This window comes from Neolamprologus multifasciatus, chromosome 1, assembly GCF_963576455.1.
Source record: "Neolamprologus multifasciatus chromosome 1, fNeoMul1.2, whole genome shotgun sequence".
NCBI lineage: Eukaryota > Metazoa > Chordata > Actinopteri > Cichliformes > Cichlidae > Neolamprologus > Neolamprologus multifasciatus.
This window is the reverse complement of record NC_140439.1, coordinates 26,739,726-26,767,500: the sequence shown is the minus strand read 5'-3', so window position 1 is coordinate 26,767,500 and position 27,775 is coordinate 26,739,726. Positions and strand designations below refer to the sequence as shown.

Genomic DNA, 27,775 nt, shown 5'->3' with positions numbered 1-27,775 from the left:
TGTCTGCAGCTTTCAATGACCGTGTGCGCTATGTCCTATATTTGCAGTAAGTGGAGAGGTGGGTGGATGCTTGCCACTGAATCAGTGGATGATGGTGAGAAGATGACAGGGCTTTGGAGGAGAGAGAGGCTGTGTATAAAGAAAGAGAAGGGTAGTGAAGGGAGGTGGGGGTGGGGGGTTAGGAGAGTTTAAGGGTTGGATCCAGCGAAAGGACGTGGATGAAGAGAGGGAATTAGGATGGAAAGAGGATGGAAAGCTCCGACTGGATGCACTTTTATAACATGCTAAGGGTAGCTGTATGGATGGCTGGGAAGGAAAAGAGGATCAGTGTGAGGAGGGAAGGGAGGGAGGAAGGTGACAGGAACATCTTTTTTGACTGGTAAAAGTTTAGTAGATGGTTAAAGCCAGAATGAGGAAAGATGTGGCGGAGGAGGAGAGGGATCAGAATGTGTAGCTGCTGGCAGGTAAATTGCTACACTGAGAACATGGGGACTTTTCAAAATATCCGGCAGATTATACCCCATCTCCTCTGAGCCAGCTGAGATGCATGAGAAGAAAAAGATGTGAAAGTGTGAGAGCAGCAGGCTAAAATTTCAACCATTTAAAGTGCTGGAAAATTTGAGTAAAACCACCATGTGTATGGGAGGAGGAGGGGAATTTGCCACTGAGGGAGAACAAGTTTGAGACACTGACTGAGAACGAAAGAGGAAAAGGGAGAGGGCGAGATCTCCAAGCAGCACGCATCGCTGAATTATTGAGGCCTGACTTGTGTAGGAGCAAAAGATAGATTTCCAGTTTTGATCCCTTCTTGCTGTCAGAAAGTTTAGTTGGACACGATCAACTTGAGCAGCTGTGGTTGTTTTGTTGTTGTTTGGGGGTTTTGGCAGTCACTACAGGGAAAGGCAAAATCTATGTGGTAGGAACAACTTGAAAGAATGCGGCAGAAAGTAGACTGTGTGCTTCCTGACACTCATTTATTTAAAACATATCTTTCTACCTCTAATTTACTTAGAGCATATATTTCTGCCACTCATTTATTTAGAACAAATCTGTATATACACTTGTGCTGAGGGCACCATCATAAATACGTAAAGTCCCCTAATTTGTCCCCTAATTTGCTTTGTGTGAGTCAAAAAGATGTGTCAGCTGTGTTGTTGACACCTGTAGCCTCCCATAGAGTATTCATTTACAGAGAGAATTCTTTAATCCGACCTAGTGTATTTTACAGTATTTTAGTTATTGTGCTTTATTTGTTTTTACTTGCACATGGCAATGTTTACCAAAGCAGCAATTTTATTTTTTAAGGACCTACAGCTTGGATGTCTCTCATCCATAGAAGCTCTGACATCTTTCATGTCTGGCATCAACAGGTTCCACTGTTTGAAAAAATACTTCTCAATCACCACCACAACTGTGAGCATGAAAAAAACATGCCTGTTCTTGTATAGAATGTCTAAAAGAAGGTGAATATAGCCACCATGACATCACCTTTCAGCTAATGAAACCCTCTTTTGAAGCCTTCAAGGTTCAAGGTTTTACCAAGGACAACGTTCAAAGATCGACGAGTAGTCGAGAGATTTTCTTCTATATCTTTTTATACCTCTGACTTCCTATTGCAGGGGTTAGCAACCTTCAGCATAAAAAGAACAATTTATCCCCTTTTACCAAACAACAGAAGAAAAAGAATAGAATGAGTATAAAGTAAATAAATATACAAAAAGCTGATTTATTTTTCTTTTCTTTTTTTCAAAGCTTGTAGGAATCACACTTGAGCGGCTCTAAGAGCTCAAAAGCCACATGCACTTCTGTTGTGGCTTCACTTTCTAAGACCTGGAAACTGTATCCAATTTGTTTTATAGTCTATAGCAGCTTTTGTCTTTTATTGACTCTCTCCATTCTTCTAATGTGATTTAGCGCCACATCTGTGCCACCTGGTCCAAGTGCAACCTGTCTTGGTAATGATAGTAGTAAATGCACGACTGCATTGTGCGATTTTACTGGGAAGACAGTTTCATAAAGACAATGTGACAAAGGACATGTAAAAGTTATTAGCACACGCATGAACAAATCAGTGTGTGAATGGATAAATATGTGAGTGAAGCAGTGAGGGTGGTGGTTAGGCCAACTAGCAGGTTGCCCTGGATTTGTGACACCTGGCTCTTCATTTCCCAAATATGTACAACAGAGGTGACAATAGCCATAACCAGGAGGTTACAAAACCCATGTGTACAACAAACATGCCTGCTTGAATTCTCTCTTCAGCATATGAGAAATTTTGTAAACAACATTTTCATATTAATATATTCTGGATATTTCAATACATGATGAAAAAGATATCAGGGACCAAGCAGTATTCCAAGCAGAGTAACTTTTAAAAGTACCAGTGGTGGCAAGAAAAATACTGTGGCCAGCATAATTTCCACAAGGACTGTCTGATATTTCTGAAAAAATCCACTTATAGAAGCTTGTATATAAATCTTGCAATATATGAGGAAACTATGCTAAGATTCACCAGCAAAAAGAATGAAGCTAAAGACAGAAATAAAGGCTGAAGATAAAGGAAAGCAGGGTGAAAGAGAAGTGAAGAAGAAAGCAAGTGACAGTGTGAGAGAAGTGCACGAGGAGGCAGACGGTCTCTGATGTAAGCCATGTTCTCACTGCTGTTCACAACCGTCCTGTTGCCTTCATGAATAAGTTAGATGCCAAATGTTCCCTCCCTATCATGTCCATGCATGCAGGTGCACAATACAACTCACACATTAAAACACTATACCCCTTATTCTTCAACTTTCAAGTCCCCGTGCACACAAAAAACTAAAAAGACACCACCAAGCACATCTGCACAACAACTTTGTTATTTTTTTCTTTCGCCAAAATACGTTGAAATATAAAGATGCTCTGCTTTACTAAATTTCTGCACAAAGAAACATACAGAGACCCACACATATTCCCTCCTGAAGCAGAGCCAGTAAGAGGTGCTTGATAATGTCTGACAGAGTGACAGGAGTACAGAGGCAGTACAGAGGAGAAAAGTGAAGTTTCCCTGACAGGTTTTCCTGCCCACAGGGCACCTACGTCATCCTGTTACACTCTGGACATCTCTCATCCAAAGAGGTATGTGTGCTGGTGTGTGTAGTCCCATGTATTATTACCATGTATGTGACACTGTCCAACATCCAAATGCAAAGACATGAAAATCGGTAGGAGTATGGTTCACCAGAAGGTAACATGTTTGTGCACATGCTTCTCTGTACATGCATGTGAAAATTGTATCTGCATGAACGATAACATAATCATCCAAGAGAGAGAGTTAAATACGAAGACAGGAAATAAGAACTACAAATGAACAGATTGAAGAAGGGTTGCATAATGATCTTTGAGCAAGAATTATAAAGACTGTGACTGCGCTTCAACATAGAAACATGCTTCAGGAGCCTCCAGTGATTCTCAGCATTTTATTCTGCCTCATCAAACTTGTATATTTAATTTGTCCTGGCAAAAGAATTGATTCACTGATAGTGTTGGATTGACAAAAGAAAGTTGTGTTTTTTTTGCAATAACTTATGACAAAAGTAATCTCGAGCCACTTTATATGTATTGCATTTATATGTATGATATAAACCCTGCAGTTTTAGAGGATGAACCCTAAGAAACAGACAGTCCCCTATGAGCCAGAATTTGGCAACAGTGGGGAGGAAGAACACTCTTTTAACATTAGGAGACCTCTGACATGAGTCGTGCTGGTAGGGACAACGATCTGCTATGAAGAGAAGAAGGGACAAACGTTAATGGGATGCTGGAAGCAGACTATTCATATTAATCTTCTTATTCACTCTCCAATAAAGTGAACAAAAATGTCCATACAAGACCAGTTGTACTGCCCACCTTGCTATGAAGTTGAATGCAATTTCAGATTTCTTACTTTTTTGCTGTATTGATAAAAAAAATCTAATAAGTAAATTAAGTTGCAGTATATATATATATATATATATATATATATATATATATATATATACATATATATATATATATATATATATATATATATGTATATATATCGGTGGGCAAGAGACGAAAACAGGGCGTTGTTGGAATGCTACTATGCAAGTAACCCCGGCGGAAGGGGCTACATGAATAGGATGAGGGACCTATGGATTCTTCAATACCCAACATCCACAATGACGGCAAAACAACTAGTATCTCAGTGTTCCAACATTCGAAAGAAGGGACTGCTCTCACAGCTAGAGATTGACGAGGTACAACATAAATGCTACGGCAAGGAGGAGTCAGGACGCCAGGTCAGGGGGGAGATATCATCACCCCCACCCGAGATTGGGTACATAGCCCCAAGTGCGACAGGAGAAGGATCGTTGAGTGCGAGAGGAACTGACCTGAAAGAAAGGATCATGGCCAAGCTTGAAACCTGGACCCCCGTAGCCGGTTACCAAGATTACGTGAAGTACCCTCAGAAGGTCTGCTAGATGATGTTAATGCAGCACTACGGACGATACCTACAGCCACGATTACCGACACTAACAAGCTGATCTACAATACGGCAGCAGTGATCAGTGAGATGCTTTGCTACAAGTGGAACAGCACGGAGGGAGGTTAGCCAACTAACGGAGTTGCAGAAAGGTGCAACAAAGAAGGTGCATAAGAAATACAGCAAGCTGTCCATACCTGAGGCCTTGGAAACTTCCAAGCAACGACTCACAGCCTTGGCCAGCCGCTTAAGGAGGTACACCAGAGAGATAGAAGGCAGGAGAATAAACCAGCTGTTCTCCACAGAACCAGCAAAGGTGTACTCTCAGTGGCAAGGGAACAATAATAAGAGAACAGCACCACCAAGGCTGGAGACGGAGCAATACTGGAAGAGCATATGGGAGAAGGACGCAACCCATAACGGCAATGCTCAGTGGCTAGTGGATCTGAGGGCAGACCATAGCGACCTCCCTGAACAGGGTCCAGTAACCATCACAGTGGCAGATATCCAAGAAAGGGTCTCCAGTATGAAGAGTTGGACAGCACCAGGGCCCGACATGGTTCACGCCTACTGGCTAAAGAAGCTGACTGCACTCCATGAGCATCTGGCAGCACGAATGAACCAGCTGCTAGTTAACGAGGGACACCCGGAATGGCTAACCGAAGGTCGGACGGTCCTGATCCCCAAGGACCCCAAGAAGGGACCAGTCCCCTCCAACTACCGACCAATAACCTGCCTCAGTACTACATGGAAGCTCCTGTCAGGCATCATATCGGCTAAGATGAACAGGCACATGGCTGGATTGATAACAAGAAGGCCTATGACTCAATGCCCCACAGCTGGATACTGGAATGCCTAGAATTGTACAAGATCAATGGGACCCTAAGAGCCTTCATCAGGAACTCAATGGGGATGTGGCGTACAACACTAGAGGCCAACTCCAAGCCCATAGCACAAGTCACCATCAAGTGCGGGATCTACCAAGGAGATGCTCTATCCCCACTGCTGTTCTGCATAGGCCTGAACCCCCTCAGTGAGATCATTAACAAGACTGGCTACGGATACCGACTACGGAACGGAGCAGTTGTCAGCCACCTCCTGTACATGGATGACATCAAGCTGTATGCCAAGAGTGAACGAGACATCGATTCACTGATCCACACTACCAGGCTATACAGCAATGACATTGGAATGTCGTTCGGGCTGGAGAAGTGTAGTCGGATGGTAACAAAGAGAGGGAAGGTAGTCAGAACTGAGGGGATTGAACTACCAGAAGGCAACATTGCAGACATAGAGGACAGTTACAAGTACCTGGGGATCCCGCAGGCGAATGGGAACCATGAAGAGGCCGCTAGGAAAGCTGCAACCACCAAGTACCTGCAGAGGGTCAGGCAAGTCCTGAGGAGTCAGTTGAACGGTAAGAACAAGATCCGGGCCATCAACACGTACGCCCTGCCCGTGATCAGGTACCCTGCTGGGGTAATAGGCTGGCCAAAGGAGGAGATAGAAGCCACTGACATAAAGACAAGAAAGCTCCTTACCATGCATGGAGGGTTTCACCCCAAGTCCAGCACTCTGAGGCTGTACGCTAAGCGGAAGGAAGGGGGTCGGGGACTGGTGAGTGTCAGCACCACAGTCCAGGATGAGACAACGAACATCCAAGAATACATCACGAAGATGGCCCCAACTGACAGCGTGCTCAGTGAATACCTCAGGCAGCAGAAACCCAAGAAAGAAGAGGGAGACGAGGAACCATCATGGAAGGACAGGCCCCTGCACGGTATGTACCACCGGCAGATAGAGGAGGTGGCTGATATCCAGAAATCCTACCAGTGGCTGGACAAAGCTGGACTGAAAGATAGCACAGAGGCACTAATCATGGCAGCACAAGAACAAGCTCTGAGTACAAGATCCATAGAGGCTGGGGTCTATCACACCAGGCAAGACCCCAGGTGCAGGCTGTGTAAAGATGCCCCAGAGACAATCCAGCACATAACAGCAGGGTGCAAGATGCTAGCAGGCAAGGCATACATGGAACGCCATAACCAAGTGGCCGGCATAGTGTACAGGAACATCTGTGCCGAGTATAACCTGGAAGTCCCGAGGTCAAAATGGGAAATGCCCCCAAGGGTGGTGGAGAATGACCGAGCTAAGATCCTGTGGGACTTCCAGATACAGACGGACAAAATGGTGGTGGCTAACCAACCGGACATAGTGGTAGTAGACATACAGAAGAAGATGGCCGTAGTGATCGATGTAGCGGTTCCGAATGACAGCAATATCAGGAAGAAGGAACACGAGAAGCTGGAGAAATACCAAGGGCTCAGAGAAGAGCTCGAGAGGATGTGGAGGGTGAAGGTATCGGTGGTCCCCGTGGTAATCGGAGCACTAGGTGTGGTGACTCCCAAGCTAGGCGAGTGGCTCCAGCAGATCCCGGGAATAGCATCGGAGATCTCTGTCCAGAAGAGCGCAGTCCTGGGAACAGCTAAGATACTGTGCAGGACCCTCAAGCTCCCAGGCCTCTGGTAGAGGACCCGAGCTTGAAGGATAAACCGCCCGCAGGGGCGTGCTGGGTGTTGTTGTATTGTTACTAGGGGTGCAACGATACTCATATCGATATTGAACCGTTCAATACAGTGCTTTCGGTTCAGTACGCATATGTATCAAACAATACATAATTTTTAATTTATTTTATCAACTTTTCTTCTGACGATGCTTTCTGTGTTGAGCGCTCAGTGGATCTGCATTCGACTACTCCGCCTAGGCTGCACTGTCTAGCGCAGATCCACTGAGCGCAGCGCAAGCTAACAAGACAGAAGCTAAGCTCGTTGCAACATGGCAAATTGAACCTCCCCCACCCTCATTCAGATCTGGCCCTTGGAACTATTTTGGTCTTCATGTGAAGTATGACCCTAAAGGTAAGCGCGTCATGGACAAAAGTAAAACAGTATGTCGGATGTGCCACGCAATGCTCAATTACATGGGTGGGAACTAGTGCGTTAGCACAGTTAGCTCGTTAACGTGTTGACGTTGTCCAGCCCCACGCATGGGGCGATCCGCGGTAGCTCATTAACGGAGATTTGCCGTGTTGTGGCGTTAACATCATTTCAGATTAACGCTGACAGCACTAGTGGGAACAAAATGAATATGACTGCACATTTACGCCGACATCATCCTAGTGCAAAGACAAGTGGAAGCAGACAAAAACAACAAGCACGCATGCTGCAAACTTTAGCCGAGTCATTTAGACGGCCGTTAGCACATGATTCTCCTTATGGGGACCTGATATGTTTAATATGCTGCTGAGAATATAGCCCAGAAGAAGCGTATAGTATAGCTTTTATTTTGGAAAGAGACATTTCTCTGTAATAAACTCTCTTTTTCCAAAGATGAGTGATTTCTCGATCAGATAGATTTATTTTTTATTACTTTGTTGTTTCAGCAACATTAAATTTAAAAACTGTACTTTTGAGTTAAAATATATATTTATAATTTTAATAAATGACAAATTAAAAAAGCATGAACATTTTTTTGTATCAAAAAAATATCGAACCGTAACACCAAAGTATCGAACCGAACCGTGAATTTTGTGTATTGTTGCACCTCTAATTGTTACCTATGTATTGCCACCATGCACCACACTATCTAGAGCTACTTGAGCCCACCGCCAGCTCCAGGTCTAACTTATGGCAAGCATGGTGATAAATCAGTCCTCCAATGACATAGTGTGTCTTATTGTCTTAGTGTGCTTATCCTTTAGCCCCCAGGTAGTGAGGCTAGTGTAAACCAGAGTCAACATATCATTTTGGCCATAGGTCTGTGGTGTTGCAGCTGACCTCTAGGTTAATAGAAATGTTGTCAGGCTTTAATATCGAGTCAGCTATACAGAAAAATATGAAAGAGGAAAGGAGAGCAAGGAAGAGTGATCAAGGGAAAAAATGGTAAGAAAACGTAGATGGGGAAGCATTGTAGTGTATCTATGAATGTCAGTAAAAAATGTAATTAAAATTAATATTTATCTATCTATCTATCTATCTGTCTATCTATCTATGCTTTGAAAAAGAGATTGAGTTATTGAGTTTGAGCAGCACTCCAAAAATTTCAAGGCCTTTGATTAAAATTGATACAGACAGAAAGGTCACTCGGTAGCTGTAGTTCATATTCATGTAAGAGGGTGCAATCTGTTAAGCAAAACATGGATAGTGTGTGTGTGTTTGCATTACCGATGTATTTATAATCATCTGTGTACACAGTCATGTTTTGGTGACCAACTCCCTTTTAGTGATGAAAAAACATGTCCTCAAAATTTAAAACTACAGGTTTTAAGATCAAGGTCAAAGTTCAAAGGGATTTTAAATTTAGGTTATATATGGGTAAGGTTTAGACTTGTGTTTTGATGCAAAACCTTGCTTGATTACATGTCTGCATGCGCCTCTGAATATTCTGTGCCTACATCTCTGCATGTCAAAAGAAAAAAGCAGGTAAGGATTAGGAGGGATGTAAAAGATTATTATCATCTCTTGCTTAACGTTTCAGTCTCTTCCAATCTCTGTCTCCTCTCCCCCTTCCCCTCCTCCTCCACTGCCTCAGAGCCACCGATAAATTATGGATGCTTATTAGAAAAGGGCAATATTCAGCATTCAAAATAAACTCAGTAGCATGAGACATGAAAGAGACACAAACAAAAAGTGCTGATGTGGGAAGAGGAAGAGTTAAAGTCACGGGGGAGCCAGTGGCCAGGTCACATAAACCTACGGTGATCTATCTTCTGTGTACCATCGGAAGATAATATACTGTAGATCTTCTGTGATATCACAATACAGAAATACTCTATTAAAAGTAAAGTGTTTAAGTTTTTCATCCGAAAGTAGAAAAAACTAGAAAATGATTATAAATTAAACAATAACTATTGTAAAAATGAAAGCATTTAGAAAGCAGCAAGGTCTGTGTTAGTGTGGTTATATTATTTGGGATTTGGTCAATAATGTATTTTAATGTTTACTTTAATATTGCAACTAGTAAAAATCAGGATGTATGTACTTGTTATACCGCTTAGCAAATGTCATCTTTTCTTTCTTAAATAAAAAAATTGTCACATTTTAAGTAATTTTAGATTTTGACATAAAGTGGTATAAAACAATACTTCTGTTTTTTGTTTGGTTCTTTAACGGTGATGGATGTACTAAAGGCAGTTACTTTAGGTAACCAGAGTACTTGAGTAAATGTGTGTATTTAGTTTCCATCATAGACTGCAGTGAATAAAGTTCCAGATTAAAACATATACACAGAGACAGCAAATAAAAATGGGAAATGCAGCAAGCTTTTCATTCAACCTTAGGCAACATCTTCAAAGTTTTGTTACATCTGTGCACACTTTAAGCATATTAACTTAGTTTCTGCATTTCCTGTAGTGCTTTGTTCTGTGGCCAGTGGCGAGGCCTGATTTCCCCAGCTACTGTACAAGTCTTGCTCAAATCTAAAAAACAAAACAAAAACACTGTTAAGCAAAATCACTGATTTAAGTTCATTAAGTTTCCTGTTAACAAGCACATAATGAAGCATCACATTGCAGCCTAATGCAGTCTGGATTCCATCTACAGCACCAGCTAATGGCTTTGTGTGACTTTGTCGAGCAATCAATAATTTGGTGTCTCTGTGAACTCTGTTATTTCACACAGTGTGATGTCATGCAGTACCACAACAAGAAGAGACGCTTTCCCTGGTACACTCTGTCTGTGTTGACTCTTCAGTTTAGAAGTCACATCCTGCCAAACTGCCTCGAAGTTTAATCCTTAAGTGTGTTAAGACTTGCCGCATGTGAATGCCACATCATGCTTGTAATGCCCTTGGATTACAGTATATCCAGATTAAATGAAACTTCAGAATCACTATGTATATATGCAGGAATGTTTGTGAGGAGATGCATATAAAAGGCTTATCCCCCAAGAGAAAACAGAGGAGAGAAGGAGAATGTTTGATAAAAAAAAAAGACGTACTATAAATGATCTGATTAAACTTGCATAACAAAGCTTGCTTAGCTGTGACAAAACATATGGTGTGAGGCTTTTTCTTTTTGCTATTAAATACACAATCACATTTTATTGGTGTACTTGTCTGTCCAATTCTAATTTGACAGACAGGTGTTACAAGCTTTTTGACAGACCTCACAGAAGTCCAATCAATACTACACTGCTGCAAGAAAAACAGTGACTGATCCTAAAGTCCCTGCTGAGCCAGCAAACTGTTGCAGTGGGATTGAGTGTGTCTTCTGCACAAGCATATCCCTCTCACACTTGCGCACACCAACACACCCAGAAGTTCACAGGATCACACTCTTCACACACTCGCATACACGAGCACAAACACCTGCATACACAGATTCACAAGCGTGAGCTGATAAAAACGCACACATCCAAAAACACCCCAGAGAAGGCTACAGTAAATGAACCTCACAGCCATCCAAAGCACTGACATCAATCAGGCACGCTTTCACCGTTTGGCTCCCGACGGACGGTGAGTCGCATCTGTCTGCTAGAGCAAGTGCTAAACAATTCCAAAGTGACAGAAACCATTTTATGCATATCTGCATATACAGCATGCCAAACTCGTTGGCACTCTTCCTGATCACCCCTACTTGTGCTGTTTACTGCAATTGTGTAAATTGTGAAACCATTTGCGTTTTCTGAATGACTCTTTTTAGCGACGGTGATTTTCCTACATGAATCAGTTGTTGCACAGATACGCTCAGCTAAGCAACACCAACACACAATCCACCGGGAATGCTGGGCGTCTGAATAGTGGCCAGTACAATTCCCAAGAAAGCTGTGGGCCTTTTCCTCCCGCAGCGGTGCCTAAAAGGCTACTTTTGTACAAAAGACACATATTCTGTAAAACTAGGAAGGAAGACTCTGATAAAAAAACAACCAAACTAAACAGCGCTGGAGCCTCCACGCCTGCCAGTGACTGCATATCTGCTTCGACCCACTGCATATTTGTGACAGAGCCCATGAGGCTCAGATGTTTCATCAGACCCAGTACATCACCCTGAAGAGAACGCAGGACTGTTTTACACAGTTATGAAAAAAAATAGATGAGAACAAGAATGCACAAGGGTGATTTTGAGATGTGAGCCTTTAACGGGACCGTGTAAGTAGAACAGAAGTACCTTCACAGGGAGACAAATGTTCATTTTTTTTTAAAAATGGCAGCCAGCAATGAACGCACACCTCAAGTTCTGAGTATCTTTTTGAACCATTTTGTTAGAAAAACATCTGCAGCATCCACAAATTTGATCTTTTAGAACATAATAGCGCGCTAATAACAATCCCAAGGTAAGGCGTACACCTGCGTTTAAAACATGAACTCAAAAAACTGTTTGCGATGGAACTAATAAGTGCACAGATGAGAGAAATTCAGAGAAAAAAATAATAAGTGCACAGATGAGAGAAATTCAGAGAAAAAAATAATAACTTCTGCACACGTCTGGTGATTTTAATCCATCGCCATTATTGTACATTTATAGGCTGTTGCAAGAGCTGAGGGCTGACAAAATACAGATTTTGAAAGCAAAAATCTCAAGTATTTTATTTTAAAGTCAGTGCAGTCTCTCAACTAGTGGTTCCAGTTGAAACGTTACAGTGGATACAATAAATCTGAGAATTGTCCGTGTAATTTGGATATAGTTTACACAGATGCTGACATGACAGCCGCAGTGCGAAGTATTGGAGCAGCACGAGTCTGATTAGGAAGGACTTTTATACAGGCCTATATGCTTCAGCAAATGACAGATTGTCAGCATTTCTCAGTGTGAAGGCAGGCTGCGGGATTGCTTATGACAACAGCACTCTGTGCTACAATGACTAAACAGACCCTGTTTTCAATGGCTGCCACATGCCTTCAAATGTCAAAATCAAAGTATCAAAGCTGACAGATCGGTTTGTGTGTTTTTCTTGCCCGAAGGGACAGGAGGATGCATAACTGGCCAGGCGCCTGTCGCTGAAGCAACTGAGCTTCTGTAATACAGTAAACTGCAGTCGCAAGAGGTGACAAATCTCAGCTTTATCCTAAAAAGCATAGAGCGATTGTCCTGTTTAACCTGCCTGACAAAGACGGACCGTATATCAGAGCGCTCTAACTCTGCCTGTGCTGCTCTCTCGTCTTTCTCGCTGTCATTCAGAGTGCGGGTGCCTCTGTGTGGAGCTGATTCAGTATGTATGGGACAAAGTGTTAACTTAATTCAAGGCAAACTTTGCCCTTTTTTTCATTTTTAATCATAAGCCTTGGACAACTTTAATCTCACTTTGTGTAATAAATCATGTATAACACATGCGTTTGACCATGACGATTTTTTTTTTTCAGCCTAAAAATGGAATTAAATTGGATTTACAGTAGCTGGGTTTCCCTTCCACTACAGGGTTGGATGTTTTCCCAGCTTTCCTCTTTTGACTTCCAAGAAGTGAACTCTCCCTTTTAAGATAATTTGTTGTCCATCTCCCTCAGGCTTTTCTCAGGAGTGTTAAGACCAGTTATTGCAAGGCCTTGCTGAAACAAGAGCAATTTGGAGCTCATGACAAGCCTTCAATTACGCTGTTGCTAGCAAGCTCACTCAGTCAGCATAATAAAGCATGTATTGATGTAATAACAGGAATACATAAGTAAATATAAGGCCCTTACCGTAAACTCCTTGGCCCCAGGCAAGAGCATAAACACGAGACAATAACAATATCCAAAAAAGCCCCATGTTCAGCTCAGGTCCGTCATAACCTGAGAGAAAAAGACAAGGGTGAAAACAGTGGCACGGAATGGAACAGCCTGCAAACGTAACTATGGAGGATGGAAGAAACGCCAACTGAGTGATTGTAATCAAAAAGGAGGGGAAAGATACTTTAAATTGCTTTGTTTTAGTGTTCAACTATGTCCCCTGCAACCCCATAAGCCGTGAAAATAATATTACAGAGCAATTTAGTTCCCACCGCGCAGCGAACCTCGCTTCATTCAACTTAAAGGGCAGGTAATTCAATCACCAATCGTGGATTATAGAAAGCTTACAAGCAGTCCAGTGTGATGGAGAATTGGAGATTGACAGGATTGTAGATGTCTGCTGTTTAGCGTGACTAAACTTCCTCTGTCCGTCCCTCACTGAGGCACAGCGGCGGGCAGGTGTAGTCGGGAGCACAATAAGGTTTACACTGCAGTATTCATGGAGGATTTGCAACAACAAGTGGGGTCGCGCAGACCACTTTAGACCCCGAGACCCACACATATTCCTTCAGATCAGTAGAGTTGTTCCTACTCTGTCAGGTCGACGGTGGTAGCAGAAATATGCACGTGTTACGTAATTTATTCTGATTTATTCCGATTCATTTTTATCATGCATGTGTATGTATTAATGGAAAATTGTTTTCTTGTTGCACACTGGTGGTTCAAAACCTGTAGGACACCTGAAGACAAGGAATGAAATCCAGCTGAGTGAGGGAATAATGGACCCTCTTAGCTGACTCTTTTGCCCGAACACTGGGGTTTCCTCCGACGCACGTTTGTGAGAGGGCTGCATTCACCGTTCGCATTATAAAGCGCGCTGTAATCAAAGTTTCTTTCTGCGATATAAGCAAGTGAATCCCTGGCATTAACGCTTTGACGGGCACGCATTGCCTATATTCCAAATAATTTAGCAATCCCAAAATCTGAGCGCGTGTAACTAATGATCAACTTTGATAATGTTGGGTACATTTGAAAATACTTCGAGCGTCAATTAAGCGCTCACAAACTGTCTATAAAACGTTCTTTAAAAATGAGACAGACATAATGTGAAGCGAATAGATAAATGATGCCAATCTGATATATATTTTGTTCAAGTATTGCCAGTTCAGCGTTGGGGACAGTGTGCCATCTCTACCTTGTCTCCGAGGTGCCGTCCTTTGGGTCAGTCCGCTACCCAGTACTACGCGCCCTTCTCACGGCTCAGTAACGAGGATTCCTTCGCTCACCGTTAGACCAACCTCGCTTAGTGTTTCACCACAGAAACAGCAGAAAAGTTTTATATCCTCCACCACTGCGCGTCCAGTAAGAGATTTAGCTAAAATTCCCAGAGTGGAAATGTTTTTCGAGCTCCCAGACCTCAGAAAGAATCTCTTCGGTGTGTTAAACTTTTATTTTACGCACGGAGAAGTAGTCGACAGAACATCGCACAGCTCGGTTCCTCAGAGTCCCTCTTCTCAAAAATGAAAATAAAACCTCTGTTCCTTTGAAAAACTCAGGCAAGGCTACTTGGGGGAAATCCTATACACTCGGACTGCCTTTTTGTGGATTATTTACTCTGAAAGGCGTGGTTGAAACGCCTTTACTGTCTCTCCCTCTTTGCTTCTGGCCGATGAAAGTCTATGAAGCCCCTCTAACGCAATCATGCGCTCTGAAAATGAGCTTCCCTCCGATAGTTCAATCAGCGCTGTGTCTGTGGACTCCAAGTGATGCTGGCCAAGTGGAATATGTGCGCAGACTGAGAACGACCGCCCCTGTCTGTGTGTGAGAGAGAAAGGGAGAGAGAGAGAGAGGGATGGAGAGAAGAAGGGGAGGGAGGACAGAGGCTTACACATAGATGCTCTCAAGCCTCACAGCTTCCACACTGAACAGGTTGTCAAAAGAACGCCACTGCTCCCCTCTCCCACTCCCAGTCTCTCACTCGCTCTGGAATAGGTTTTCAACCCTTTGGTAGCAACAGGGTGTTTTTTTAACAGCAGGGGAACGCGCGTGTTTTCCTGTTTTTCTCTTGTCGACTCTTTCTTGGAGTTTGTCCACTGCTGGTACACGCAATCGTCGATGCCAATTACAGCTGAAGGGCGCCCAGAAAGTTATTTTTTCTTTTAGCATAATGGAGGAACCCCGAAAACAGCCATCCCTCTGCATGGACCAATTATTTATGACAGCATAAACAGACCCATTGTTATCCCCGCCCCCCCCCAACTCGCCTAAGCACTCACATGGTGTCTCTCTCACACACAGATTTACAGTGCCCATCCCTCTATTTATCCTCTCTCTCTCTCTCGTTCTTGTGGGTTCTCAGTGAAGCCACTGGAGGGCGTTTCAGCTCATCGCCACTGTTTGAACGTACGTGCACGTGTGGCATGAGTGTCAGTTGTGCTTGTGCCCGTGTCTGTGTGTGCGCGTGGGGTCAGAAAACAACACGCGTTAAGGGCTCTTGAAGGCAATTTCTGGCCTTCCCACGAACAATGTTGGCTTATCACCAAGCAGCGCATCTGTCTCCATCTGGATTGAATAAAATAGACACTTTAAATATCGAACACACAGAGTAGAGGCGGCAATTCGTCACGAAAGCAAAGCAACAGCCATCTAATTTCTGTAACTGTATTTATGCAACAAAGCAGCAACGTTGCAATTTCTTCTCATTTAAAAAATAAACTGTTTCACACAAAATGTGGGTGCTGGACGGGTTTACCTTTTGGTGATTAATCAGGAAGAGTGGGTGATGAAAAGAAAAGGAAGGAACAAGAAACTGCACCTTACACGAAGACAAGAAAAGCGTAGTTATTAGGTTTAGAGGGAACTGCGTGTGAGCTTCTAAATGTATAATGCGATATAGTTCCTGGTAGAAATATATTAAGGCATCCAGTTTCCGTTTTTCGGAGTCATTTATAATGTGACCAGCTTCGTTTATTCTAATAATTTTGCGTGTGACAGAGAAATAAATTCACACTTTAACCTTGAGGGTTTATGTTGTATGACTGTTTTCTTAATATCTTCTTTAGTCTGCTTAATGGGAAAGATTTAGCAGTTTGAGAATATTGCTTATGTTGTTAAGTTTATAGTGAATGTCATAAAATACAAAGCAGTTGTAAATCATTTTTGGAATTATCTTTGGATACAGTGCAACATTTTTCTCTCACAGACCATTTAACTCTCTCACACAAAATAGAAATACTGAGACTCTGCAGTTTGTATTCCAATATTTCGTTTATCTTTATTGCATCTTATTGTTTTTAAAAACTTAATTTATTCACCTATTGTATTTCTGTCATGAAATATAAACATAGCTATTTGTTGTGTGATTTTTTACTCAATTTTCTAATCATCTTTATTATTCCCTATTTAGTTGCATCTGCTAGTGAATAATTTTCATGCAGTTAATCAGTAAGTGTGACAACACAGGGTGTAAAACACCGACAATATGTTATGCTAGTAGTTTGTGTTTTTGGCCAGCTAGTCCACAAACACAGCTGTGGATGATATGCTTTTCTCAAAAGGTACATTGTTTGTCAAGTCCTTGTTTTTCATTTAACTTAGGAGTCCACATTGTTGCAAAACCAGCAGCCCTTCAGTCAAATGTCCTTTTGTCTAAAGGAAGCCTTGTGAAGGCTCAGAGTAAAAGGCATTAAAACATCAGTTTTCTTTGTTACTATACTTTGAATGGCTTATTCACAAAGTCTCTTTTTCTTCTGAGATGGACAATGTTGATTACTCCCACATCACAGTGTGAAATGTATTTGAAAATTCACAAACATGGCATTTGTACAGTGGAGGAAACACTAAAATTTTGTGTTTGTTTTATTTAACTTCTTCAGGCTTTCAAGTGTTTTTCTATAGACTGTAAGTCTTAAATATAGTTGATTTTGGCAGCACAAAAACATATTTGGAATATAGTTTGAGTAAACTGATTAGGTTTTTTTTTCTAGCAAAATTATAATACTGATCACTGGGAACAAAGTTGTGAGAAAAACAAACTTTTAACGTAAATTGTTTTCTGCCAAATATGGCAGTAACATTTGTACTCTTCAATCATTTCTGGGCAACAGTGAGCAGTGAACATTTGGGGGTTTTCATCTGACATTCCTAAACAGAATCAAGACACTCAGTAATTACTTTGCACTCTCAATTCAAATGAAACTTTTAATCAGAGCAAACAAAATCATGGGTTCTGGCGCAAGTATGTGTTTCTTTCCTTCCTTCCTTTCGTTTTTGCCCCTCATGTTGGGTTGGAGCCAACAGTCTTGGCATGTCTTGCTGAGAGCGCATCATTGCTGCTTAAGGCAATGAATCTCAAAAGACAACATGTTGTAGGAACAACCTTGGGTGGGAGCCACACACACACACACACACACACACAGAGAGAGAAACACACACACAGTAAGTTTTCCATGATTTTAGAGGACTTTACATTGACATTTTCTGCTGAATTAGGTTGAGCACAAACACTATTTACCTACCTGCTAACTAACCTTGATTAACTCGATGCTCAGCCGCAGCTACCACTTGTATTAACCATTCATAACTCTTACATAAAGATAACCTTATTTTGCCTAAAACATGTATTCACTTAAAAACAGATGATTTTATGACACCTTGTTTTTTGTCCCTTGCAACTAGGTCCTCTCAAAATAAATAACATATGTACATGCACACATTTGTCCCACCACATTTTTCATTTATTTGTTTTTGTCCGAGAAGGAAGGGTTATGAAATCATTGCAGGTGGTGAGTGAACCAACACAGAAATTAATCCAGACAACAACAAAATGCTACCACGCGCTCACAACAGGTAGAATTCCTACAGTTTTGTTACTTGCATTCAAAGGCAAAATTATGGCTGTACTCTCCAATCAAAAATTATACAATAAATCAATGGCATCAATAAAGAATCATGCCAAAGCATATATTACAACCTTTAAATTCCAGTCTAGTTTTTCAGTAATGGGGGTGGGGAGGGGGTAATCATGAAATACTTCAAAGCTAAATGAACAACATGCACACCAAAATGCAGTTGAGTAAAGATTCTGGAAAAATGGAAGCTGTTTGCAAGCTGCAATTTCCCAGCTCCCATGGTTAAGTGCACCAAAGCATCTCCCTTTCTTTTTTAATAACAAAATAACTTGCTTTCTGTAATGCTTTAAATATGTAGGTACAGCACACAAAATCCAGACCTTGCAGAATACTGAGGTTACAATTCGTCATTTAAAATGAGACATAGCAATTCTGTACTTCTGTTAAAAAAATAAAAAAAAAGGAAAATAAAAAATAAACATAAATAAACACATTCATTGCAAAAACTCTATGTGGACCTTTGAAAGAAGTAAAAGGCTCACACACTGTTCTTTTTGTGAACAGAACTACAACTGGTAACATCTCAAGATGAATAAAATCCCCGTTGGTGCCTTAAAATGTAGCCTACTGTCTGCCAAAGCTTTTATTTTGGTACCACATCCGAACACCACAGACTGTAATGTGATCTGAGGTGCCTGGTTAAAATTTTTCTGGTATCATGCTCTGTAATTGATGTTCCCATCAGTGTAATTCAATCAGAGCTCAAAGTACTGTATATCAGCGCCAAGCACTTTCCCCACACAGAAACAGCTAAATGGACAGAAAAGATACACTTGAGACCAGTGATAATTTAATTGTGTGTTCAGTGTGTGTGAGTCTGTGTGTGCATGTGTGTGTGTGTGCGTGCATGTGCCAGACACAATAGAGAAAAGAAAAGCAATATCACTCTGTTAAACTGAGATGTGATAACAGGCATCTCAACTTGACAATGCAACACATCCATACATAAGAGAGTCAAAGTGGATGCTGCAGAGCGTAAAGAGAGGAAAGACATTCAGACTTCAGACATTATATATAAATATTTATAAGTATATTTTTTAACAGTATATGGTTAGGTCAATGCAAAGAATTTTGTTTTTGAATTTCACCAAAAATATTTGTTCACATATATATATATATATATATATATATATATATATATACACACACACACACATATATATATATATATATATATATATATATATATATAAATAAATATGGGCTTTAAGTCTTAACTTCAATTGGAGAACTTGAATCACAATGTTCATTTAATAATTAAAGAATTACAGCCATTTTTTGAACTCTTTCACTATTATCAATTGATAAACATGGACCATTTCTTCATTATTCTTTCATGAAGCAACATTTAAAAGGTCTTGATATAATTTCAGCTGTGGTATTTGCATTTGAAACCTGTTACCGAATATCACAGATTTACAGTAAAAGGAGCATTTAATGCAAGCAGGTAAATAAGTAAAGTTTATTTATTAAGCACAGGCAAACAGTCACAAAGCACTGTACACCAAAAGAGTAAAATAAACAAGTCAATTAAGTGCCATAATAGCCAGTAAAAGGTCATCCTTAAGCCACATCAACAAAGAAATCTATTAGAGAGAAAGTCAGAAAGTTAGGAGGAGCCAAATAAACAAAATAAAATATATTGAGAAAACCTTTTGGTAACGGTGAAAAACATTCCACAGTCCCAAAAATGGAAAGGCTGGAGAAGACTTTGCAAAAAAAAAAAAAGGGGGGGAAAGAGAGCTTCAGAACCGTGAAACTAAGGTCAAGCTGTACCAGAATGACAGGAAGAAAAACGTGTGGAGAAAACTTAGAAGGGCTCATGGTCTGAAGCATACTACATCATCTTTAAAACTCAGTAGATGTATGGGCATGCGTAGCTTCCAGTGGCACTGGGTCACTGCAGTTTATTGATGATGTGACTGCAGACAGAAGCAGCTGGATGAATTCTTAAGAGGACAGAGCTACTTTTTGTGCTTGAATTCAGCCAGATGTAGCAGCGTATATTCAACAGTGGTTCATAGTACAGATGGGCAACAAGCAAAAAGATAATGTGAAAGCTTTCCCAGGTCAAGTAAATAAAGTTATATTAACCTTTATATAGCAATAGAAAAAGGTGAACCATGCAATATTTTTATTTAAATGCTCCCATCAAAGTTTAAGCTCATATTCTTTATATAACTAATTTTCATTTTGGTAAAAAGTTGAATGTCAAAAGATAAAATTGACTGAACATATCCTGTAAGGTGTCATCAAATCCTGAAAATTTAAACAGTATAATTGACGTGTTTCTATGTTCTACCTTTTTGCTCACCTAATTCTTTTTCTCTATTGATTGTTCTGCAACAGCAAAAATATTCTGTAAACGTAAAAGTGTCTGTTTAAGAAGAAAACGTGAGCGTTGCTCTCGTTGTGTTACTAGCATGGAAGAGCATCAGTTACTCTCGGCACTGATTCTACAAGTCTCTGCAAGTCTAGTGGAGCAAGTACTGGGAACATCATTCTTGTATGAGATGTGGTGCTGGGGGGTACTGTTTAACACATGCATCCAAAATCACTCATAGCAAATTATTGTGATCCAGTGACTGGGAAGGTCATAGCATGTGAGTCACCTCATTTTCATACTCATCAAGGCATTTAGTGACCCTTTGTGTCCTGTTAATGGGAGCATTTTATCCCAGAGAAAGCACTCCCATCAGGCTGGAAATTTTTCATCCTTGAATAAAGCTGATCACTTGGAATAAATCTGTATTGATTTGCAGTGACCCTCTCCTTTAAGGTGACAAGTGGATCCAAAACATGCCTTCTTCTCCCAGTTCTTCGTAGACCAGCAGTGCTGATGTCACAAATGTGACTTCATCTTTATATATGGAACATTGACTTTTTCCATTCACCTGTGGAAGAGTCATTCTTCTGTTTCATATCACACTAATGCACAAGCATCAAGGTCATCAAATGTGCAGCGAGAACCACAATTTCTGACTGTAAAGACTTTTTTTCTTTTCTTTTCCTACTTATGTCTATTGATTGAGTTGCAAATATCCTACTGGAACACTCACCAGCTGCTCAGTATTTGTGACTGAAGCTCCAACCATCCATGCTTCAATGATACATTAAGCCCTCTTTCAGAATCACTTAGATATTTTTCACTTTTGATCTTAACACAACAGAAACAACGGGACTTGCTCAGCAGTTTCATTAATGTCACATAGCTGGTAACTGCTCAATTGTATTAAGCACCACTCTTGTGCTGATTCACCTGAATTCACTGTGTTTCTCCACAGATTTATATATGTGTGTTTTTAATTTTCATTAAGTTGTATCTATTCAATTCCAACACATTTAGGAAAAAAGTCGCAAAGGCATCAAGCCATTCTTAACCATTCATCATCTTTTACCTATCGTGTTGCTCTTTCAGCCGCTGAGAGCAGGTTGAAGCCAGCTAGCTGTAAAGTGGCTCATTATGTATACTTGTTATTCTCCATTTATTTAATTTAGAGGTGGATGTAACTTTATATACTTTTTTATTTTTATTTTAAATGGGCTCATTGTCCTCATAAATTGAATGCATAAGAACAAAGAAAAGAAAAACAGTTCAGATCCTTTCATCTTGCCTTGAGAGCCGTTTGTTAGATAGGCTATCTCTCCTCAACAATGTTTAAGAAAATCTATTTCCAAGTAGCGAAATAAAGAAAAGAAATGGCAACAGCACCATAGAAAAGTGGACCAGTGGCAGACGTATGCTTTCTTGCTTTGGTATATTGTCTTTTAAAGCTGTTCTGCTCTATGCAGATTATCCCAAGCAAAAGAGGCTTTCATTCGTGTGTGGAAACAACAGAAATTCTGTAGTCCCCTAAAGCTGATGGCTTGCATGTTTCACTAACATAGCCACCAAAAAAAAAACCAAGGAAAAAAAATGTTGTCATTAGTCACAATTTACAAATGTGTGTGCGTGTATAGAGACATAGACATGGAGTGTGGGTATATCTGTCCACAACTGTGCGACACCAGCCGGTCCATGTCAAACTCTCCACCCATCCAATACCCACACATCTGTGTGCAAAACACACACGCACATACGTCCAAGAAAGGGTCATTTTTCACTGGGTAATTGGCGGCGAGGCACATTGCCCTTGGGATTCGATAATTCATAACCTCCTCCCATCCGATATTGGATAGCTAGTAGAAATGGGCTGAGACAAGGGGTGGTGTGCGCAGCGCAGAGAGGAGGGGGTGGCTGCATCATTAGAGAGGAGAGGTAATGGCTCTTATTGATTCTGCCCCACCGGGCTCCCTCACCATTTCATGTTTAAAACAACACTGATCCTCATTACCCAGGCAGCCACCAATGCCCTGATAAAGAAGAGAGAAAAGACACAGTGAAACACGATGAGGAGAGAGTGAGGAGAGGAAAAGGAGGATGGCAGGAGAGGAGGGGTAAAAGAAAGCATTAGAGAAGATGAGAGTGGAGAGGGAGGAAAGGAGAGAGGCAGAAAAGGAAAAAAATAATCAGGAGAAAGGATGAAAGTGAGTGCACAGCTTGTGTTTTGCTGTCTTAATGCCTCACTTTGAGTGGTATAAGTAATTACTGTCACCCTTTAATGCGTGTAATGCATTATTACTTGTTTAAATCTCCCTTTCCCCTCATCCTCCACCCCCTGTAGTGTGTAATAAGACTAAAGAATTGACTCAAATGCAGACTGCTTGGATCTGTCTAATAATTCTCTGTGCTATTATCCTCTCTTTGCTGCTAACACACAGCGCTCTCTGTGTGTTTGGCCACCGGCAAACATTATCATTACTGCAACTGTGGTATAAGACCAGCTCTAATGTCTTCTTTCTCCCTCTCTCTCTTTACTCTCTCCTTGACTCTTTCCAAATTTGAGGTTTTATTATAAGAAGGTAATTTGCCTGATCAAATTGCTTCAAACTAACAACTGGAGAATCAAATATTTTATTCTTTTCCAAGTCTGTATTTGCTACTGAAGAACTATTTTTTTTCTGTCTGGCCATAAATCGAGTCAATTGGCAGTTCTAATTGTCTGAAATGTTGTTTTGTTTTGTGTTTTGCTGGGACAGAGGTAAGTTAAACCCCTCATTAAATTTCAATTCTTTTTCAAATGCCATCTGGGTCAAGAATCAACATCTATTCATTTATTTATTCTCTTCTGCTTATATAATTCAGGGTCGCAGGGGAGCGATATATATATGGCAAAAAATTATATTTTGCATGGTTGAAGTAAAGCTTCAACATGCAACAAGAAGAAATAGGAGTGAGACAAAAAACATTTTTTGAGCATGCAATTTATTGAAAACAACACTTAAATTGAAACATACTGTTTTACACCTGATCAAAAGTTTAGGACCGCACCTCCAAAAAAACCCTGTAAAACCCCCCAAAACAGAAATCAAAGTGAACATGAACTCAGTAATGAGTAGCTCCACCGTTATTGTTGATCACTTCAAAAAAATTGTTGCGGCATGCTTGATGCAGGAGTTTCCATGAGGAGAGTAGGAACATTTCTCCAAGTGGTGAAGACAGCCGCACGAAGGGCATCTACTGTCTGGAACAGTTGTCCATTTTTGTAAATTTCCCTTGCCATCCATCAGTAACGGTTCTCAATTGGATTTAGATCAGGGGAACATGCAGGATGGTCCAAAAGAGTGATGTTATTCTCCTGGAAGAAGTCCCTTGTCCCCTTTACTTACATAGGACATCCAAGGAAGAGTCCCCAGAATTAGACGCCTACTGGCTAAAGAAGCTGACTGCACTCCACGAACGTCTGGCAGCACAGATGAACCAGCTGCTAGTCGATGAGAGACACTCGGAATGGCTAACCGTAGGATGGACAGTCCTCAAGGACCCCCAGAAGGGACTGGTCCCATCCAAATACCAGCCAATAAGCTGCCTCAGTACCACATGGAAGCTCCCGTCAGGCATCATAGCAGCTAAGATGAACCCACACAAGGCTCAATACATGAGTGGAGCTAAGAAAAGAATGGGCTACTACTACTACTACTACTACTGATAGACCGAGCAGTCGACCTAGACCGCAAGACTAGGATGACCAACCTGTGCACTGCCTGGATAGACTACAAGAAGGCCTATGAATCGATGCTCCACACCTGGATCCTGGAATGCCTAAAACTATAGAAGATAAGCAGGACCCTAAGAGCTTTCATCAGAAACTCAAGAGGGATGTGACAAACAACACTAGAGGCCAACTTCAAGCCTATAGCACACGTCACCATCATGTGCGGAATCTACCAAGGAGATGCTTTGTCCCCACTGCTGTTCTGCATAGGCCTGAACACCCTCATCATTAACGAGATTGGCTACGGATACCGACTACGGAATGGAGCAGTTGTCAGCCACCTCTACATGGATGACATCAAGCTGTATGCCAAAAGTGAATGAGACATGGTTTCACTGATCCACACCACCAGGATATACAGTAATGACATGTATATTTGCATGTATGTATGTATGTGTGTGGGTATGTGTTCCTCTTACCTCAAGCTTAAAAATAGCTGAGCAGAGGTGTTCAGCATGAGCAAAAGTGTTAAGTACTTGCAACTTACATAAGATTCCAACTGTGTGTGAGATGGGTATGACAAATTGCTATCACGTTCTTAATATTATACCTACTGTGGATATTTGTAATAGTATGTAACATCTACTTTTGAAATTAGCATGGTTGAATCACCGTTGTTGCTGTTATTGTAGAATCAAAACTGGAACATTTCGACTTATATGAATTTATTCACAAGACCTGCCAGAGATATTATGAACTTAGTCAAAGGCTTATTATCCTCACCTAGCTGACAAACAGTCACCGCCAACAACTTTAATTTTTAACATATTTTTTACAATAAAAAACAGACAGCAGTTCTGAAACTGTGTGATAGCATCTGTTGGTTGGGCATTGAGCAACTGTAGGTGGGGTGTGGAACCTCAGGGGGAAAATAAAAAGTGATACTGAGTTGAATGAGTATGATTTATTTATAGAAAACCAGGAGTTTGCTGATGCTATCATGTTGATCTTTTTATGTTTAAAAACCCCAAAACATTGATGCTTTTTTTTATTGTTTGTGATTGGAAGAAAATGTGAAGTGAGGCATAACTGAAAAAGTTTGTGAACTGCTTTAACCCCAGTAAACTTACTATTTTGCTCTTCTTCTTCTCTTGTGCTGCTAACTATGCACTGTTACTTTCAGTTCATCTGCATTAACAATTAGATGCAGACAAAAACTAAATAAAGAGATGAAAGTTATCAGGCAAAGGTCCCAAAGGAAAGTTCCATGAACACTACACACATGGATTTTGCCAGATTAATTTTAGGTGAAGCTGCCTTCATATAAAGTTTGACAACTAATTAAAAATGACAAATTGCAATGCATGACTGTTTATTTCATGCTATATGTATATAAATCTTGTATGCGCTCCAAAATAATCATATTACTATATCTTTTATTCAGTCATGAATTACACAATTTATTGTAGTGAAGGTCAAATGATTTCAGTGCCTGTAAGCATGCATTTGTCAGCACTTTTCAAGATGAATGCATCCTTAGTGCATTAATACACCGAAGCATGTACCATACTCAAGAGTATTTTTCATGCTTTATATTTGCACATCCCTTACTCTGTGTGTTTTACAATCCGTGATATTGACTACTGCTACACAGAGACTTTCCTTCATCGGAAAACAATCCAGTAGATGGTAACTGCAGGTTGGTATCATAACCTTGTTGCATTTTCAAGTAAAGCAACTTCCAGTGTGGCCGTATGAATACTGATAACAACCATGAGTAATAAGAAAACCTGACTGAACACGGAGCTTGCCCTCTCTTGGTTGTTCTATGTGCATGCTACACTGGTAAACATATTGGACAGACACATACTGATCAACCAACAAACATGATCAGAACTACCTGTTTATGTCACCACTTGTTAAAAAAAGCTCTCACCGTGGACTGAAAAATTGTTTTGAAGTTTGTTAAAGTTACAGTCAAACAGCAGGTTTGCAGCTAATTTCCCCCCATATACAGAAAGCAGCCACATGCATAGTATGCTAAAGGCAGAGAGGAAGAGAACTTGCAAGCATCCACTTTCCATGAACAGATATTTAAATTCATGCCTGTAGATTCTGACTTAATATGAAGGATCATGCCAGTGTTATATCATTAGAGAAGAGCTCTCCTTTACAAAAGAACAAAAATATGAAGGAAAGAGACAACACCTCACAGCAAGTTACTTATGTGTACTGCAGCACAGGTCACTCTTTTATAGTGCTTTTTGGCTTATTCATTAAAAAATTAACTATGCAAAGGCAAGTATTTCACAATGAACTCAATTTTACTCTAAGCCTATTTAGCAGAATTAGCTTCATATAAAATATAAATCAACTCATAAGTTATGGTGTGATTTAGCTACAGTGAATTAGCTCCAGCTGTGGTGTACAATTTAATGATTAAAGATGTGTTTGAAGTATATAATGGAAAACATTTGTACTTTTACTACATAAAAAAACAGTTTTTACAGAATATACTGCAGTATTACTACTTTTATATAAGTATAGGATTTAGGATAGGTACTTCTTCGACTACAATCAGAATTTGATCAGAGCATTTGTTCACTGTTTATTGAAACAGTGAACAATCATTTTACTAATAATTACAGATCTAAACACCAACCAGAAACAGCACTTTAATGTTGTTCTCTTTGTGAACACTATTAAGATTTGTAAATAAACAAATACATAAACGTATCAAACAAAAATGTAAAAAAAGAAGAAAAGAAAATTGTGCTAGGAATATTTGAGCAGTGACAACAGACAGCAGATAGATATGTGGCGTTTTCCTGTGGTTTGCGGTCTAAGGCAGGAACTAGAGTGATGTCAACAACCTTGACTATCTTATCAGACACTAGTTCAGATCAGACAAATGAGCTTCTTACCAAAGACAGCCTGCCACATCCTCTTCTCCTGTCCACTCCACAGACTGCCTGTTTACAGAATCTTCCTTTGTACACAAACAGCAAAAAATAACAGTTGATAGTTAGCTTACATTGCCTTCACGATGTAACTCAGTTTAGCATTGTAACCTGAACTTAGAACTCAGTTTCCTGCAATCTGCAATATACTGACATCTAGTGGTGAATATTTTTCACACTGTAACTTTAAGAAGAGTAGAAGAGTTTACCATTGGGCTGAAATTTCACGATTCAAGCACTTTATAAATGCCTTCTGTCATAATCAAAATGTAAGATTTAGAATCTTCTGGCATGCATTGCATCGGTAGGTGTGATGGCCAAACCCGTGGCCACACTCTAAAGTCAGTAACTCTTGTATTTTCATTTCATCATTTGAACACAGTAACACACTTTGGTTTCCAATCACTTTATTGATTGGTTTGGATACATTTGTTCTATTTGTAAGCGCGCACATTTAGTTTACTTATGTATTCATACCACTTCATTACTTTGATTTTTGACTAACCTTTGTCTTTTATTTCTTACCTGCCATCATCCCTGAGAGTTGCTGGACAAAAGATGGCAGCCAGGGTTTGAAACCATTAAATGCAAAGAGGGATAATTGGACCACACCACCACTTCCTGCTGAAGGGGAGAATGTGTGTTTTCTTTAATTTAAAAACAAAGTATTTGTATCTAATTAAATAT

At 40.4% G+C, this 27,775-nt stretch overlaps 2 protein-coding genes across 4 annotated transcripts in view; one reads left to right on the top strand and one right to left on the bottom strand.

The window, feature by feature from the left end:
• Nucleotides 1-27,126, bottom strand: part of mdga1 (MAM domain containing glycosylphosphatidylinositol anchor 1) — a 196,246-nt gene extending 169,120 nt beyond the window's left edge. For 2 of the 3 annotated variants that reach the window (XM_085138178.1, XM_085138243.1), the window contains exons 1-2: nucleotides 27,053-27,126; nucleotides 13,157-13,246 (exon numbers count right to left, since the gene is read on the bottom strand). In XM_085138178.1, coding sequence (XP_084994304.1) covers nucleotides 13,157-13,246; nucleotides 27,053-27,071 — 109 coding nt within the window. In that variant the 5' untranslated portion in view covers nucleotides 27,072-27,126. Of the gene's footprint in view, nucleotides 1-13,156; nucleotides 13,247-14,378; nucleotides 15,377-27,052 lie in introns of those variants that run through there. The other variant, XM_085138290.1, reaches the window with a different exon arrangement.
• LOC146525885 (uncharacterized) lies at nucleotides 4,061-8,157 on the top strand. The gene is made up of 2 exons (XM_085138478.1): nucleotides 4,061-6,036; nucleotides 6,077-8,157. The coding sequence occupies exon 2, from the start codon at nucleotides 6,161-6,163 to the stop codon at nucleotides 7,010-7,012; it is 852 nt and encodes a 283-aa protein (XP_084994604.1). The 5' UTR covers nucleotides 4,061-6,036; nucleotides 6,077-6,160; the 3' UTR covers nucleotides 7,013-8,157.
• Nucleotides 27,127-27,775: the final 649 nt, after the last annotated feature.

Bases quoted from the DNA above. Each gene is read 5' to 3' on its own strand.
- LOC146525885 (XM_085138478.1), top strand. From the start codon at position 6,161: ATGGCCCCAACTGACAGCGTGCTCAGTGAATACCTCAGGCAGCAGAAA.